This window comes from Salmo trutta, chromosome 4 (assembly GCF_901001165.1).
Source record: "Salmo trutta chromosome 4, fSalTru1.1, whole genome shotgun sequence".
In the NCBI taxonomy this organism is placed as follows: Eukaryota; Metazoa; Chordata; class Actinopteri; order Salmoniformes; family Salmonidae; genus Salmo; species Salmo trutta.
Window position 1 is genome coordinate 16,739,801 of NC_042960.1, and position 16,331 is coordinate 16,756,131.

General features: G+C 41.6%; 2 protein-coding genes and 1 non-coding gene across 3 annotated transcripts in view; 1 reads left to right on the forward strand and 2 right to left on the reverse strand.

Annotated features, from left to right (window-relative positions):
• Positions 1–30: 30 nt before the first annotated feature.
• Positions 31–8,242, forward strand: glb1 (galactosidase, beta 1). Its single transcript, XM_029749954.1, has 16 exons — positions 31–189; positions 1,199–1,368; positions 1,910–2,060; positions 2,264–2,324; positions 2,420–2,514; positions 2,697–2,877; positions 3,342–3,400; positions 3,616–3,737; positions 3,926–3,966; positions 4,300–4,412; positions 4,611–4,685; positions 5,273–5,362; positions 5,481–5,594; positions 5,941–6,072; positions 6,547–6,786; positions 7,156–8,242. The coding sequence occupies exons 1-16, from the start codon at positions 136–138 to the stop codon at positions 7,408–7,410; spliced, it is 1,953 nt and encodes a 650-aa protein (XP_029605814.1). The 5' UTR covers positions 31–135; the 3' UTR covers positions 7,411–8,242.
• trnat-cgu (transfer RNA threonine (anticodon CGU)) lies at positions 4,793–4,866 on the reverse strand. The gene has a single exon. It is a non-coding gene; the product is annotated as a tRNA-Thr (tRNA).
• LOC115191918 (probable E3 ubiquitin-protein ligase HERC3) overlaps positions 8,201–16,331 on the reverse strand; it is a 35,627-nt gene continuing 27,496 nt past the window's right edge. The window contains exon 24 of the mRNA XM_029749936.1: positions 8,201–8,409. Within this exon, the coding sequence (XP_029605796.1) occupies positions 8,396–8,409 (14 nt within the window). The 3' untranslated portion in view covers positions 8,201–8,395. The remainder of the gene's footprint in view (positions 8,410–16,331) is intronic.

Below are 16,331 nucleotides of genomic sequence, written 5' to 3' on the forward strand. Positions count from 1 at the left end.
GCATTCTATGAGACTGCCGCCTACCGGTAAGGCGTTAGTACTGTCATAACAGACATTGTCACATGACAATATCCAACTTCCGCATCTCATCTGTTGAAGTTCAGTCAATCAGTCAGTGCATCACGACATTCAGACATGGCTTGCTCAAGGGTTGGAGTTGTGCTACTGTGTTCCCTCTTTGCAAGTACAGTAAGTACTCTTACTTGGTTCATTTCGTAGTAGCTTAGACTGAATTAGTTGGAAAAGAAAACATACATGTTATTGTTTCATACAGCTCACAGAGAGCAAGCTACCTAGTCAGAATTCAACCCTCCTTTTGGAATGCACTTAAAACATGAATGATGTTTAGATTAGCCTATAACCTGGAACTAATCGCAGGTTCCTTGAACCATTTACCCGCTAGTGCACTGATTTAGCATATCTGTGTTGATTGCTTTCAAAGTAGCTAGCTAGCAACACTTCAAACTCTGCTTAATTGACATGAACTATCACAGTTGATCTACTGCAAACCATAGAAATGAATAACTTAAATGAATATTAGTGACCTCTTTCCCCTCTGTATTCATTTTAATCGAGAAGTAGGGCTTTTCAACTTTGGAAAAGCGTTAAGTCTATAAAACATTGTAACAGATTGTAGTATTGGCAACAGAAAAAGAAAGCAATGTCGGCTCAGTTTCACCCTCCCCCCCGACAGGACTTTCTCTCACTACCACATATTTGGTGGTGAGAACGTTCTAAACGGATGCTTCTGCTTTATAGCCTCTGTGAGGTGTCTGGGTTAACCCTTCTGTCTGTGGTTGATCTACTGCAAGCCATATCAATTAATAACGTAAATGTGCATTACAATGGCCTCTTTTGCTCTCTGTATTCATTTTCATCGAGATGTAGGCCTTTTCATTTTATACACCCAGCAACGGCACTTAACTATGGGACAACGATTGGCAGTCACGTTGTTGTTGCCAACCTTGTGCCGTCACCTGATAAATCATCCCTTCACCATAAAAAGATGAACCTTTAACAGAACAGTTGCATGACTGCAATTAAATTCTATCGGTTGCTCTCAAGATGCGGCCCCTCAGACAACTATCTCTCTAAAGTCCGTTTGCTGTAGCTGTACAAAAAAAACAGCACACTGACTGCATGGCTCCCCAAGATTTAAAATGGCGGTATGTGACTCTTACTCGGAAATCTCTTTCAGCTTGGTGTGCCGCCGACCTTCAGTGTGGACTACAAGAACGACTGCTTCCGTAAGGATGGGGAAGAGTTCCGCTACATCTCCGGTAGCATCCACTACAACAGGATCCCCAGGGCCTACTGGAAAGACAGGCTACTCAAGATGTATATGGCCGGACTGAATGCCATTCAGACGTATGTACACTTAGCCTGATGAAAAAAACAAAAAAAAAACAATGGCATCAGCGATTGGATCATCGCTAACCAATCAGAGTATCAAAGCCAATGACGATTTTGCAAACCGCCTCTTTACCCACGTGTGTTCTGGCTCTGGCCCAACCCATTGGTTTCTGAACCAATCTGGGTCGGGAGGGATGCTCAGATCCAGACTCATTGTGGAGAAGAAACTTACGTCCGCAGGCTTGGCGTAGCGTTTAATCTGAGTATCCAGGCAAATGTAGACTGGCCACTATGTCATAAATAAACTGAATGCCAACCAGTTAGATGAGTGTCTTCAATGTTCCTTCTAGTTTTCAGTTAGTCATTTCAGTGGCCCATTGGAACATAGGATTGACGTTGATCAAAGTAATTCAAAGAGCCATTTAATCACATGACCTCCAAATGTTGATAACCCGACAGAATTCCTTTGTCGGGCCTTAAACCTCAGAAAGAGCTATGATTTACCTTTCAGTGGTATGGACTTAAATAGTACATCATTGTCCATTTGACATTCCAGGTACGTCCCCTGGAATTTCCACGAGCCCTCCTCGGATCAGTACAACTTCAGTGGGGACAGGGATCTAGAACACTTCCTGCAGTTGGCCCAAGACATTGGTCTGCTGGTTGTACTGAGGCCTGGGCCCTACATCTGTGGAGAGTGGGATATGGTGAGAGAATGACTAAACAATTGTTTTATGATAAATATACCTGTTGATGATATGATGTGTAATAATGTTGGCAAATTGTGCCTGTATTCCAAGTTGTTTTCAGAAGACGATCAATCACAATGTAGTAACGGCACTTCGACATCCGCAGTGTATTTCTTGACGGACTGTGTGATAATTTGCCCCTTTCATAACCTGGTCTTTAGGGGGGGTTGCCTGCCTGGCTGCTCCACAAGAAAGACATTGTCCTGCGTTCCTCAGACCCAGGTGTGTATTGACCGTCAGATGAGACTGCAATGGATTCTGTTAGTATTACAATATAAGAATTGTGTTTTTATGACACCTAAATCCGTTTGTTTCAGATTACATTGCGGCTGTTGACAAGTGGATGGGCACGCTACTGCCAATGTTGAAGCCGTTCCTTTATCAGAACGGCGGCCCAATCATCACTGTTCAGGTGAGCCATGTTGATATCCAGTGATTAATAAAACATTTATTGGGGAATCAAAGTTTGGATAACTTCATATTGTGCCTTAAAACTCTACAATTCAATAGAAGACTGTTTGTCAAACATTGCCTCTCATCTCCTCAACAAGAGCCCATCTCTCTCTCTCCTCTCCCTCCCCTTCTCCCTCTTAGGTGGAGAATGAGTACGGAAGCTACTTTGCCTGTGACTACAACTACCTGCGTCACCTGACCAGTCTGTTCCGCTCCCACCTGGGGAACGACGTGGTGCTGTTCACCACAGACGGGGCCGGGGCCGGGTACCTCAAGTGTGGCTCTCTGCGGGGCCTCTACGCCACTGTGGACTTCGGCCCAGGTAGGCTTCTAGGGCACAGATCTAGAATAAAATTATATTCCCAAAATCACTACCATACTGATAATGGGGAAATGGCAAAGCTGACGTTAGATCAGTGTCAAGAGGGAACTGATGCAGGTCAAAATATACACAACAAAGGTCAATGGTGATACATTTCCTGTGAAATGCCTGGGATAGTTACTTACTAAATGGAACAGGTATTAATTGAACAAGAATAGAAGTTCAGTTGGTATGTTCAGTTGTTCAGTTGGTATGGTATCTATCTATCTGTCTTAGATCTGGGTGGTTGTTGATTCATGTGACGTCTAACCTAGCCTATTTCCTTTGTTTTCAAAAACAGACGTGTTGACTCATTGCACCATAGAAATCTATGACGGATGTGTTATACCACCGTATCCAGCACTGTTCAACAACTGTGTCTGTCTTTGCGTGTGTCTGTCTGTGCGTTTGTATTTGTTTAACAGGTGGGAATGTGTCTGCTGCATTTGATGCACAGAGACAGGCAGAGCCCCATGGACCCTTGGTAAGCATGTCATTAGATGTAAATTTTTGTATATATATATTTTTAAATATAATTTTTATTTCTTCACTCCAGATACAAACTTATACATACGAACAACAACTTACAGACGCACACAAACCATAACTACATGTCATTAGATGTTAGTGGTAAAAGTCTAACACACTTCTGTCCTCTCTAGCATGGCCAGATAGTGCTGACTGTATCCTGTGTTGCAGGTGAACTCTGAGTTCTACACCGGCTGGCTGGACCACTGGGGAGAGCATCACTCTACAGTGTCCACCGCCATCGTGGCCAAGTCCCTCAACGAGATCCTCGCCATCGGCGCCAGCGTTAATCTGTGAGATGTGGTGGATGGATATTGGATATAGACAGAGAGAGATGAATTGATTGGATAATAGTCATAATTCTATCAACAATGATTGATAGGAATATTTGTTGACATCATCACACATGAAACATTTAACATCAAAAAGGCACAGAGGATTTTTCAACTAGTGACAACAAGTTATAAACCTCTCTGTGCAGATACATGTTTATTGGAGGAACCAATTTTGGATACTGGAATGGTGAGTTAAATTGTTCAATGATCCCATATTCTCTATTGCAGAACCCAATCTAGTTCACTTTATTTGGGTTTGGCCATGATGTGAAGATTAGTTTATTTAAGTGATAATGCCCAAGAAGCCGGTGTTTGGAGGATGTATTGGCACGGGTGTCTTTAGGCCCGAGACAAAGTCAAGTCAGATGGAACAGAGTAAATAGGCATTTTAACGTCATAGATTTAGCAGGTGGTAAGTTGTCGAATAGACACCGGCTGGAATGCGGTTTTAACCAATCAGCATTCAGGATTAGACCCACTCGTTGTATAAAATCAAATGTTTTTCTCTTAATATTCTCAGGAGCCAATACCCCCTATGCCCCCCAGCCTACTAGTTATGACTATGACGCCCCGCTCACTGAGGCAGGAGACCTCACTGACAAATATTTTGCCATCCAGGATGTCATCAAACTGGTTGGTAACAGAGATGTCACACAACATGTCGTACATGTTTGATTAGATTATGCTTTCTTGTGACTTTTATAGCAAAAGTTTCTACGGTCAGCATTTTAGTACCCTGACTTCTTATAAGTTTGTAATTAAAGGTAAATCGGTCAGTTTTACAAATGATCACCTAATGATGACATATCCACCTGTATTTTCCCCCAACAGTATCGGAAAATACCAGAGGGACCCGTGCTTCCATCAACACCTAAATATGCCTACGGAGCTGTGCCAATGAAGAAGGTCGATCATCTTCAGACATTAAACATTTGAGTTAACACTTTTATCAACGTTTATTTGTCATATGCACGGATTAAAGAAGTGTACACCGTACAATGAAATGCTAAAAAAGGCACTGCTGGGATTCGAACTCAGGATCTCCTGTTTACGAGACAGGCGCTTTAATCAAATAAGCCACAGCACCGGGTAGAAATGACTTTACCTTTACCTGACCTTGTTGACACATGGCACACAGTGCGGAGTAGTGTTGCAATATTTACATTTTAACATTTTAGTCATTAAGCAGATGCTTTTATCCAAAGATACTTACAGTTAATGCATTCATCATAAGATGGCTAGGTGGGACAACCACATCACAGGCATAGAAAGTACATTTTTCAGTAGAGTCAGAGATAGTGGGGGGGGGGGGTGCAAGTGCTGGTTAAGTGTTTATTATATATATATATTGTATCATAGGCATGTCATAATACTCTAAAAGCAAATGGATATTTTCTCTTTTTTTCTCTTGTGTTGATTGAGCATGGAGTGTACACAGTATAGAATAGAATCCAGTAGATTCCAACAGAATGCGTTTCTTTCTGCCTCCTCAGCTCCACACAGTAGTCGATGCTCTAGATATACTATCCTTCTCCGGTCCTGTCAAAAGCATCTACCCGCTGACCTTCATTGAGATGAACCAAGTACGTCCACAAGCTCAATGTCTGTCTGTCCTTTTCTACACTAAGTATAAGCAGCTATGGTTGTTATGATCCAAAATGGCTGAGAGGCTTTACTCTTATTTTGTTTTCTCTCCAAAAGCTGTTTGGGTTCGTCCTCTATCAGACCAAGCTGCCTGTGGACTGCAGTAAGCCCACCCCTCTGTCCTCACCACTGAATGGAGTCCACGACCGGGCATATGTATCAGTCGACGGGGTGAGTTCGTCATCGAAACTTCCCCCCCCTGCACTTCATTTGGTTTGCTGCAAGTTAACATGTTGGTGCTCAACAATGGTCACTGGTCCAAGGAGAACAGGTTCTTGTCCCAGCTCTGCACTAGAACACCCAATTTAGACTTTGTTTAGTGAAATCTGTGTTGTAGTGCTGGACTGGAACCGAGATCTGCACACCATGTAGTTTTCCAGAACCAGGGTTGGTGATCACTGTCATTCATACAAAGTCAGACTGGATTAGATTATCTTCTCAAGAGGAAGAGAGAAAAGTCTTCAGGTTCTTCTAAAAAGGAAAACGTCTGTTGCAATTCAATATGGTCTGTCATTAGGTTGCTGCCGGGATTCTAGAGAGGGACAAGGCCCTGACCATCAACGTGACTGGGAAGGCTGGGAGTCAGGTGGACATACTGGTGGAGAATATGGGCCGAGTCAACTATGGGAAAGACATCAACGACTTTAAGGCAAGAGGTTATTTAAAGCTGGGTCCGGAGTAAACATTTAACTAGCACCCTTCCATTAGCTACTTAATTCTACATAATGTTCAGTGGGACCGAATAATGTTATGGGCTGGTTTCCTGGAAATTACATTTTACATTACATTTTAGTCATTTAGCAGACGCTCTTATCCAGAGCGACTTACAGTAGTGAATGCATACATTTCATAAAATTTTTTTTTTTCCTGTGCTGGCCCCCTGTGGGAATCGAACCCACAACCCTGGTGATGCAAACACCATGCTCTACCAACTGAGCTACAGGGAAGGCTATAGATTGAGCAAAGATCTGGACTAAGAAGCATTTTGTAGAATTTTAATTCAACCTGCTTTATAGTCCATTAGTATTCATTTGTGTCTGGGAAACCAACCCTAAGTGTCCTATGCACACATACACAACTATGATGTTTTGACTCCCTCCTCTCTCCCACTCTCTCTACACAGGGCCTGGTGTCTAACCTGACATTGGGGGCCGACATCCTCACCGGCTGGGAAGTCTACAGCCTCAGCATCGACCAGGCTGTTAGCCAGGGTCTTCTCTGGGAGATGGGCTCCAGGGAAGCTGGCACCCCACCACCTTCTCCCCTCTCCGTCCCCTCCTTCTATGGGGGCACCTTTGTCATCCCGGACGGCATCCCAGACCTGCCCCAGGACACCTACATCCAGTTCCCTGACTGGAGAAAGGTGAGGTTTTACCTTTTTTAAGGAGATTTTAATTGTTTGTTGAACTGTACTGTACGTTGTTCCTGAGCAGGCACCCCAACTGCAAATTACCTTTATAGATAATGTAACTGATCTGTGTTTTCTGTGCCCTGACAAGACTGGTGTGTTAGCCCTCTGAGCTAAAGCCTAGGCATTAACCTTAGACACACCTCTTCAGATCTCAGGCAAGATTCCTCATCACATAAGTGTGGTTTACTGAACCACGTCAGTTTCATATACCCTGGTGCAGCATATTTGTTCATGGTCCCTGACACTACTGAATGCTGAACACGTACGTTATTTCTAGACTTATTTTTTTTTTTGTTTCCTTTGATTTGTTTTAATCACTAGGGCCAGGTGTGGATCAACGGTTTCAACCTGGGCCGCTACTGGCCCGCTCGCGGCCCACAAATCACCTTGTACGTGCCTGCTAGCATCCTGAGCACGGCCGCGCCCAACAACGTGACCGTCCTGGAGCTGGAGGGAGACCCATGCACCCCCGGGCCCTGTACCGTGGAGTTCGCCAACACCCCGGTCCTGAATGCCACGGTTAAGTCTGACCACAAACACCACAGGGTGCTGTTCCATAAAGAAGATCTCTTATGATGAGCACTGATGAAAAATGCACTTACTGTATTTATCTGGAAGTGATCTATTTGCACTAATCTTTATAAAATCGAAGAGTAATGTTTGTAATTTATCACGGGTGGCTGTACCTCTCATTACCTCTATTTGACAATTCAGTGTCTTAAGCCTACATGATTTTGTTTACACAAGGATCTGTATTCAAGGGGAATTAAGTATGGGTCATTTGAACGGTATGTATATATTTAGGGAAATTGAATCAAGTTCACTAAGGAAAATGAGTCATTTAGAAGGGCTATGAACTTGAGTAATACTCTAAATATAAGTTGAGGTCAGTGGTGCTCAAAGCATGAACCTGGAGTTCCATAGTACTGCTGGTTTTATTTTTATGTCAGGGCTCCATGCAGCTGACAATGCCCCTTTTTAAAGGCATTTTCCCCGATGTGCACAGATCACATTCATGGTAAATGCTGGCATGTCTGCTCAAGTGTAAATTACCTTTAAAAGTATCTTATAGTGCACTGCGCCTTGAGCTAAATCCTGCCCTATATTGTGAATTGGGGAAGGATGTGTGCAAAATGATCTGTGTCTTATTGTGTGCCACCTAACTGCAGGGATATTATGTTTTCATTGATTTCTGTAATGAACCATTTGGTGGGTCTTGTAAATGAATAGTTATTGTGTTCAACTGGCTTCCTGATATGCTTCTTTTAACAATTAGATTATTTCAAATATTTTGGGATTTCCTTGTATCTTGGTTGTTATCATTTTTGTTAATCTGTTTAATGTGCAGGCACAAACCATGCTGTACTTTTTGATTTATAAATCTTTTAATAAAATTTGATGAATGCAATATGATCATGTCATAGTACCACACAGATCTCAAGTTAGGATTTGAAATATAACCCTACATTAAAACAATCCAAATCTTAAACCCAACTATGGAACAATGAAAAGATGAACACAGGAGAGGAGTATATACAGCAGCAACACTATACACCCATTATTAATTCCAAAAGCCTCTATAAGCCTGCTCTGTAGTGTCTCTTTGGAGGGGTAGATGGGCAGCTGCAACAGAGAGTGACAGGTCAGCGCCTCTGGGAAATGCTGTTGGGAGGAGTTGAGAAGGGTTTGGACCCTCATCCTGATCTGGTTCATACCCAGGATGGGCACACGATCACAGCCAGTCAGGAACACTGAAGGGGCAAAGGTGGTAAAAGGGAGAGGGCAGTGAATGACAGAATAGAACTTTATTCTCAGTAGCCTACGTTATTGGTTCATCTGTTACAATGAAAATGTTCCATACTTACACAGGAACGCTTTCTTTTGATCCTCTGTCAGTTCCTCAAACACCTCCCAGAATGTGACGATGTTGGGATGCCCAGCATGGTACTCTCCTTCATACACAGTGTTCTAGTTTGGGGGAAAATGTCCTCAATATGGTGAAGCAATAGACACTTGACACCATTCAAACCATTTGTCAAATCAATGTATCAAAACAACATTTTAGCTAGGTTGCAGAACATGTTCACCATGTATCCCAAATCAACCCCAGGACACTTGTTTTTAAGGCTCCATCTTGCCCTCTGATAGGCTAGGTGACATTTCCGCCATATATTATATAGTTTTATACAACGGGTGGTTTGGAATTCCCATTGTTAGCCAGACGAAAGTTATCCAACAACATTGTGGTATACCATAGAGCCAATGGGACTCAACACCATTTCATCAATGCTGTCCCGTCTGTGTAAGGTATAACATTTTGTTCAAATAGCTTGGCTGCTATACAGTAATATGAATAGAATAAACATTAATGGAACCATTGTCATATTGTTATTATTAATTGCTCGCTCGCCCTCTAGGAGGCTGGCACATCCCGTAGGTATACCATAAATAAATAGGTGTCCATGTTATGAACATCGGGAAAATATGGTGTGGTGTTTGATCCTTGGGTCACAGGTGCGTAGAATGTTTCCTTGTCAAAATCACAGACGGGGCCTTCTTCCACACCCCAATGTGCTTGGTCATGAGAGAGGGCTTCAATGAGGACCAGTAGTCACCTACAGGACATGATAACACACAGATCAATCCAGGGGCAACATGAGAGTGTACACATTTAGTTTTAGCCCAGGAATACCACACTCAATAAACATAATCACTGGTTTTGCCTAGTCTAAATCTGCCAGACAGCGAATGAACAAGGACAAAAGAAGTTGTCTACAGCACAAACAGATGTACGACTACGTTATTGTTGATTAGTTGAATTTGGGGTGACACACTTTAAACATTTTAAATGGATGGCAACATTACCGAGGACCTGCAGCTTGTCGGGGTGCAGTCTGAGGAGAGCAGCAAATCGAATCAAAGTTTATTTGTCACGTGCGCCGAATACAACAGGTGTAGACCTTACTGTGAAATGCTTACTTACAGGCTCTAACCAATAGTGCGAGAAAAAAAAAGTGTGTGTGTGTGTGTGTGTGTGTGTGTGTGTGTGTGTGTGTGTGTGTGTGTGTGTGTGTGTGTGTGTGTGTGTGTGTGTGTGTGTGTGTGTGTGTGTGTGTGTGTGTGTGTGTGTGTGTGTGTGTGTGTGTGTGTGTGTGTGTGTGTGTGTGTGTAAGTAAGTAAAGAAATAAAACAATAGTAAAAAGACATTTGAAAATAACAGTAGCAAGGTTATATACAGACACCGGTTAGTCAGGCTTATTGAGGTAGCATGTACATGGTTAAAAGTGACTATGCATATATGATGAACAGCGAGTAGCAGTAGCGTAAAAAAGATGGGTTGGCAGGTGGTGGGACATAATGCAGATAGCTACTTATAGTTACTTATATCATACTTACTACTGTACTTTTTTCCATGATTTTGAATCACATTATGAGATCCATTTCTCAATGATTTCTTCATCTATAGCTTGTTGTGTCACTTGACCTGAGATTGACCTTTCTTCAGACTCCTGGGAAGATGACAATATGATGCAACGTATCACAGCAATGTTAAGTACAAAGGACAAACTATGTCCTGTTTTGCTAACTAAATGTTTCAAACCGAATTGTGTCTATACCTGACCAAGAGTGCACAATGCAAAGGAATGGTTTCCTCCAGCAACAATGTGTTCAATTTTCTGGTCATCAATCTGGTCTGAAATGTTGACAAAAATTGTTGATGATCAAGTTAATGTTATTTCATGTTTTACTTCCTATTTATTTTAGTTGAGTATTGAAATAAGCATTTTGTTGAGTTGACGTCTATTCAAGTTCGATCTGTTCTGAAAATGTGTGTACACCGGGTAATGTTAAAACCTGTTGAGGACAGGCGTTCCCCTAGCCAACATCCAATGGAACAGCAGGGCACGAAATACAAAACATAAAAAATCTAATAATTTCAATTTCTCAAACATACGACTATTTTACACCATTGTAAAGATACACTTCTCCTTAATGTAGCCACATTGTCCGATTTCAAAAAAGGCTTTACAGCGAAAGCAAAACATTAAATTATGTGAGGAGAGTACATAGACAAAAATAACCACACGGCCATTTTCCAAGCAAGGAGATGTGTCACATAAACCCAAAATACAGCTAAATGAAGCACTAACCTTTGACGATCTTCATCAGATGACACTCCTAGGACATCATGTTACACAATACATGTATGTTTTGTTCAATAAAGTTCATATTTATATCCAAAAACAGCATTTTACATTGGCGCGTGATGTTCAGAAAATGTATTCCCACCAAAAACTTCCGGTGAATGAGCACTTCAATTTACAAAAATACTCATCATAAACGTTGACAAAATACATAACAATTATTTTAAGAATTATAGATACAGTACTCCTTGATGCAACCGCTGTGTCAGATTTTAAAAAAGCTTTTTGGCGAAAGCACATTTTTCAATATTCTGAGTACATAGCTCGCCATCAAAGCAAGCTATACAGACACCCGCCAAGTTCTAGGGTCAACTAAACTCAGAATTAGTATTATAAATATTCTCTTACCTTTGCTGATCTTCGTCAGAATGCACTCCTAGGACTGCTACCTCCACAAGAAATGTTGTTTTTGTTCGAAATAATCCATATTTATGTCCAAATACCTCCGTTTTGTTTGTGCGTTCAGGTCACTATCCAAAGGCATAATGCGCGAGCGTAATTCGAGACACGAAAAGTCCAAATGTTCCATTACCATTCGTAGAAACATGTCAAACGTTGTTTACAATCAATCTTTAGTGCATTTTTAACGTAAAAATGCTATAATACTCCAACCGGACAATAGCGTATTCATTCCAAGAGAAAAAGAAGCAACGGCGCGCTCGCAGGATTGCGCATTACCAAGCCCTTTGTCCTCAGGCAGTCCACTCATTGACTGAGCTACTATTCTCTGCCCAGTAACAGGAGAATGATGAAAAAACTTTCTGAAGGCTGTTGACAGCCAATGGAAGCCTTAGGAAGTGCAACGTTACCCCACAGACACTGTAGTTTCGATAGGGATTCAAAAGAAGAACTACAATTCTCAGATCTCCCACTTCCTGGTTGGATTTTTCTCAGGTTTTTGCCGGCCATATGAGTTCTGTTATATTCACAGACATCATTCAAACAGTTTTAGAAACTTCAGAGTGTTTTCTATCCAAATCTACTAATAATATGCATATTCTAGTTTCTGGGCCTGAGTAGTAACCAGTTTAATTTGGGTACGTTTTTCATCGGGCTGTGGAAATACTGCCCCCTACACCTTAACAGATTTTAAACAATAAACTAATGTTTACCTGGCAGTTGTACTGGGAGGGGCTTAGACTGACAAATCTTTACTTCATTTCCCAGCTGTTCTCCGCACCCAGATGAGTAGATCTTATTGGAGGGCCCCACAAATGCTAATGTGTGGTGTCTAATGTGGCAAACGGACAGAGAAAACATTTCTCAAATCAACAATGAATTGTTAAAAGGTCTTATGCTAAGATGAAAATACTCAAACAGATCCTACATCACAATTTTTGTACTGTCACAACATTTGTACAATTCCAGATCATGTCTAATAAGTGTAACCTACCTTCCACAGGCTATCTGAATAACCTTTATTCCCCAGAGTTGCCCCACTACTCGAGGTCGTAGTTAATCTCGGAGAGAGTTGTGTCCAAGCTGTGCATAGCAGCCTGAGCCAAATGTGAACACCACACCTCCCTAGAACAAAATCCACGCAGACAGCTATCATACAGTGTTTTCCTTTAGTTAATGAGGATGTTTCAATACGATTTTCCAGGGAACTAAAAACTACAACATTGAGACACCCATTTAAATAAATACTGTATGGTCCAAACAACATTTAGTTCAAATGATAGGGAAAAGTGTAATTATGTCAGACAGATATACAACCTTTGTCAGAACGGCAGTATGTTCTCCTCCACATGAAATCAAAACACTCTTCTTCAGATTCAGGAAATCAACAGGAGCTGGGGCATGTCTGTCTACAGAAAATTGGGTTCATTTTATTATAATTATTTATTTACAAAACAACACATACCTCATATCACACACATGACACAATATTGTTCTCTCTCATCCTGGTTAAAATAGTTTTTCAACTACAAAAAATGTGGTTGATAATAGATACATCAGGGGTCTCCAGCTACAGCCTGAGAGAGCTACTGAGTGGGAAGACTTTTGTTTAAACCCAACACTATTTTTAATTTACCAGGTAAGTTGACTGAGAACACATTCTCATTTACAGCATCAACCTGGGGAATAGTTACAGGGTAGAGGGGATGAATGAGCCAATTGTAAGCTGGGGATGATTAGGTGACTGTGATGGTATGAGGGACAGCTTGGGAATTTAGCCAGGACACCAGGGTTAACACCCATTCTCTTACAATAAGTGCCATGGGATCTTAAACAACATCAGAGAGTCAGGACACCCGTTTAATGTCCCATCCAAAAGACAGCACCCTACACAGGGCAGTGGGATATTTTTTAGACTAGAGGAAAGAGTGCCTTCTGCTGGCCCTCCAATACCACTTCCAGCAGCATCTGGTCTCCCATCCAACAACTGACCAGAACCAACCCTGCTTAGCTTCAGAAGCAAGCCAGCAGTGGGATGCAGAGTGTATGCTGCTGGCAAACTAACACACCTGTTTCAAATAATGTACTGTTCATGGTCTTCGGTCTGGACCTTGATTATTTAAATATATTTAACAAGAGTCAACACATATGCTATTGTGTAATGTATACTGTACTTGTTGTGTCCCCTAGTCCCAGCTGCCCGGCGGTGTTCTTGCCCCAGCCGAACACAGCTCCAGAAAGGGACAGAGCGAAGCTGTGGTCTCCCCCTGCAGTGATCTGAACCAGGGGGATCCCTGATAGAGACTTCAGGGGCTTGGGGGACATGGCGCTGGGATCGCCCCACCCCAAACCCAGCTGACCGCTGGTGTTCTGACCCCATGTGAACACCTGACCATCTGAACAGAAACCAGAAGTAAGCAACCATACAGTGAGAACATTGTACAGGATTACAGTTTTGAAAGGTTAGACTGTTTTGGTTAAGTTGCATTGTGAAACAGCGATTAGTGGTGTGTTAATAGTCATTTACCCTGTGTTAGTGAAATTGAATGCTGGTCTCCACATGCAACCTGAGTTACCTGTCGGTTACATAGCTTATTCAATGGTCTGGGGAAAAAAGAAGAAAGATGAATAAGATTAGTTGGCCCATTTGAATTAAATGACAAATTGTTTTTATACTTTAGCTATTTGAATGAGGGGGTGACAATTTCTTAGGGTAAACTACATATAAATGTATCATTATGGAATGGAACTCACCTGAGAATATTGGCTTTGTCCAAGCAGAGAACCCGGCCCTCTTCAGACAGTAAAACAGCATGAGAATCTCCACAACTCAGAGCCCGAATCTTCTCCTTACATTTCACACTCTCTAAAGCACATAAAACATATGATTGGGCAACTAAGGAAAATATATTATAGAAATTGATTGTTAAGGAGATTAGACCTACTCAGTTTCCCTGTGAATCTTCTCCCATCTTGGTCCTCTTGAATCCGTGCGACAGACACTAGTCTCCCATTATTTCTGATAAACGCGACCACACTGTTACCTGCGGACAGACCCTGAATTTTAGATTTAAGGTGTATCAAATTAACGCAACTAATATCCGTTTTGGTCGTATCTAAACCATTCGGCTTCACTAAACCAAAGCCATTACGACTATCCTCTCCCCATGAAATCAATGTTGTGTTATATTCTTAAACAAGTCCATACAGATTCTAACACTTGAAGGAGAAGCACCTGCCGATGTGTCCGACTCAATGATGGGTTTATATGACCGCAACCAACCATATGACATACAGAAAGACTCATCATCAACAAAGCAGGAAACAAAGATGAATCTTGAATGAATCTTGAATGAATCTCACGAACAGAAATCTAGGCCGTCATAGGGATGTTTATAAAGTAGCCCTGTGGGCCTAATACATAAACTGCAAGGGTGTTTATTGAGGACATAAAAGAAAACACGACTACAAACATAATTTACAATTTGGATTAGGCTACTTGTTGACACAAGGCCGAAAATTATTAAACGTCTACTGACAATAGCAGCCCAGTTATCTTGGAAATAGCTTACAATATATTGACACATTTGACACTCATGATAATGCTTGAAACATTACCACCCAGTTGATACATTGTATGTTTCTAACACTTATGGTTGAGATGTAATTAATATAAATATAAACTATGCGCATTATGACTTTCATTAACAAGTGATGCAGGCGTCACACAGACGTTAGTAAGGCGTTGGTGTCATTGAAGTCAGACACGTAACGCAGGCGTCACGCAGACGTTTGTAAGATGCTGGTATCATGTCATGTCAGGTGGTACGGTTGCCTAGACGTATATATGTCCCTTATCACCCCCCAAAAGACTTATATATGTCCCTTATCACCCTCCATAGCTATCTAACTTGCAGCAGCAACAATGTTATTTATTATCATCCCATACAACAGTGCCTGTCTTGACTGGAGTAGCCTATTCTATTGGATTCGACAACACTTCCTGTAGCTACTCACACCAACGCTAGAATCACATGGGCTGCTATAGAATTAGCTATAACATGCTAGCGAAAATACCAGTCATTAAAATCTAGAGGTATTTAAATCATCTCGAGTTGTCCGCTGGGATAATTAGGAGTACACCGCCGTATCCCATCACTAGATTGAGGTACGTTTTCCCGAGCCATGTCTCGTCGACTCCGCGCTGTCCTGATCGCTGCCTAGCCACTTTCCGACGAGAGAGAATGTAATGAGCGTCTATTCGGATTCAGGCTAGGCTTCAATGCCTTCAGAAAGTATTCATACGTATTCCACATTTTGTTGTGTTATTGCCTGAATATAAAAAATGTATTAAACATTTGGTTATTTCACCCATCTACACACAATACCCCATAATGACAAAGTGAAAACATGTTTTTACAATTTTATTGCAAATTTATAGTAAATTAAATACAGAAATGTTTAATTTACATAGCATTTAAATTGTCACAGCCCTGAGTCTATACTTTATAGAATCACCTTTGGCAGCGATTACAGCTGTTACTCTTTCTGGGTAAGTCTCTAAGGGTTTTCCACACCTGAATTGTGCAACATTTGCCCATTATTCTTTTCAAACTCTGTCAAACTGGTTGTTGATCATTGCTAGACAACCATTTTAAGGTCTTGTCTTAGATTTTCAAGTAGATTTAAGTCAAAACTGTAACTCGGCCACTCAGGAACATTCACTGTCTTCTTGGTAAGCAACTCCAGTGTAGATTTGGCCTTGTGTTTTAGCTTATTGTTCTGCTGAAAGGTGAATTCATCTCCCAGTGTCTGGTGGAAAGCAGACTGAACCGGGTTTACCTCTAGGATTTTGCCTGTGCTAAGCTCCATTCCGTTTATTTTTTATCCTGA

Coding starts and splice junctions, on each gene's coding strand:
- glb1 (XM_029749954.1), top strand. CDS start 136: ATGGCTTGCTCAAGGGTTGGAGTTGTGCTACTGTGTTCCCTCTTTGCA. Junction 1,369..1,909: donor GGACTGAATGCCATTCAGAC/GTATGTACACTT, acceptor TTGACATTCCAG/GTACGTCCCCTGGAATTTCC. Junction 4,413..4,610: donor TCCAGGATGTCATCAAACTG/GTTGGTAACAGA, acceptor TTCCCCCAACAG/TATCGGAAAATACCAGAGGG.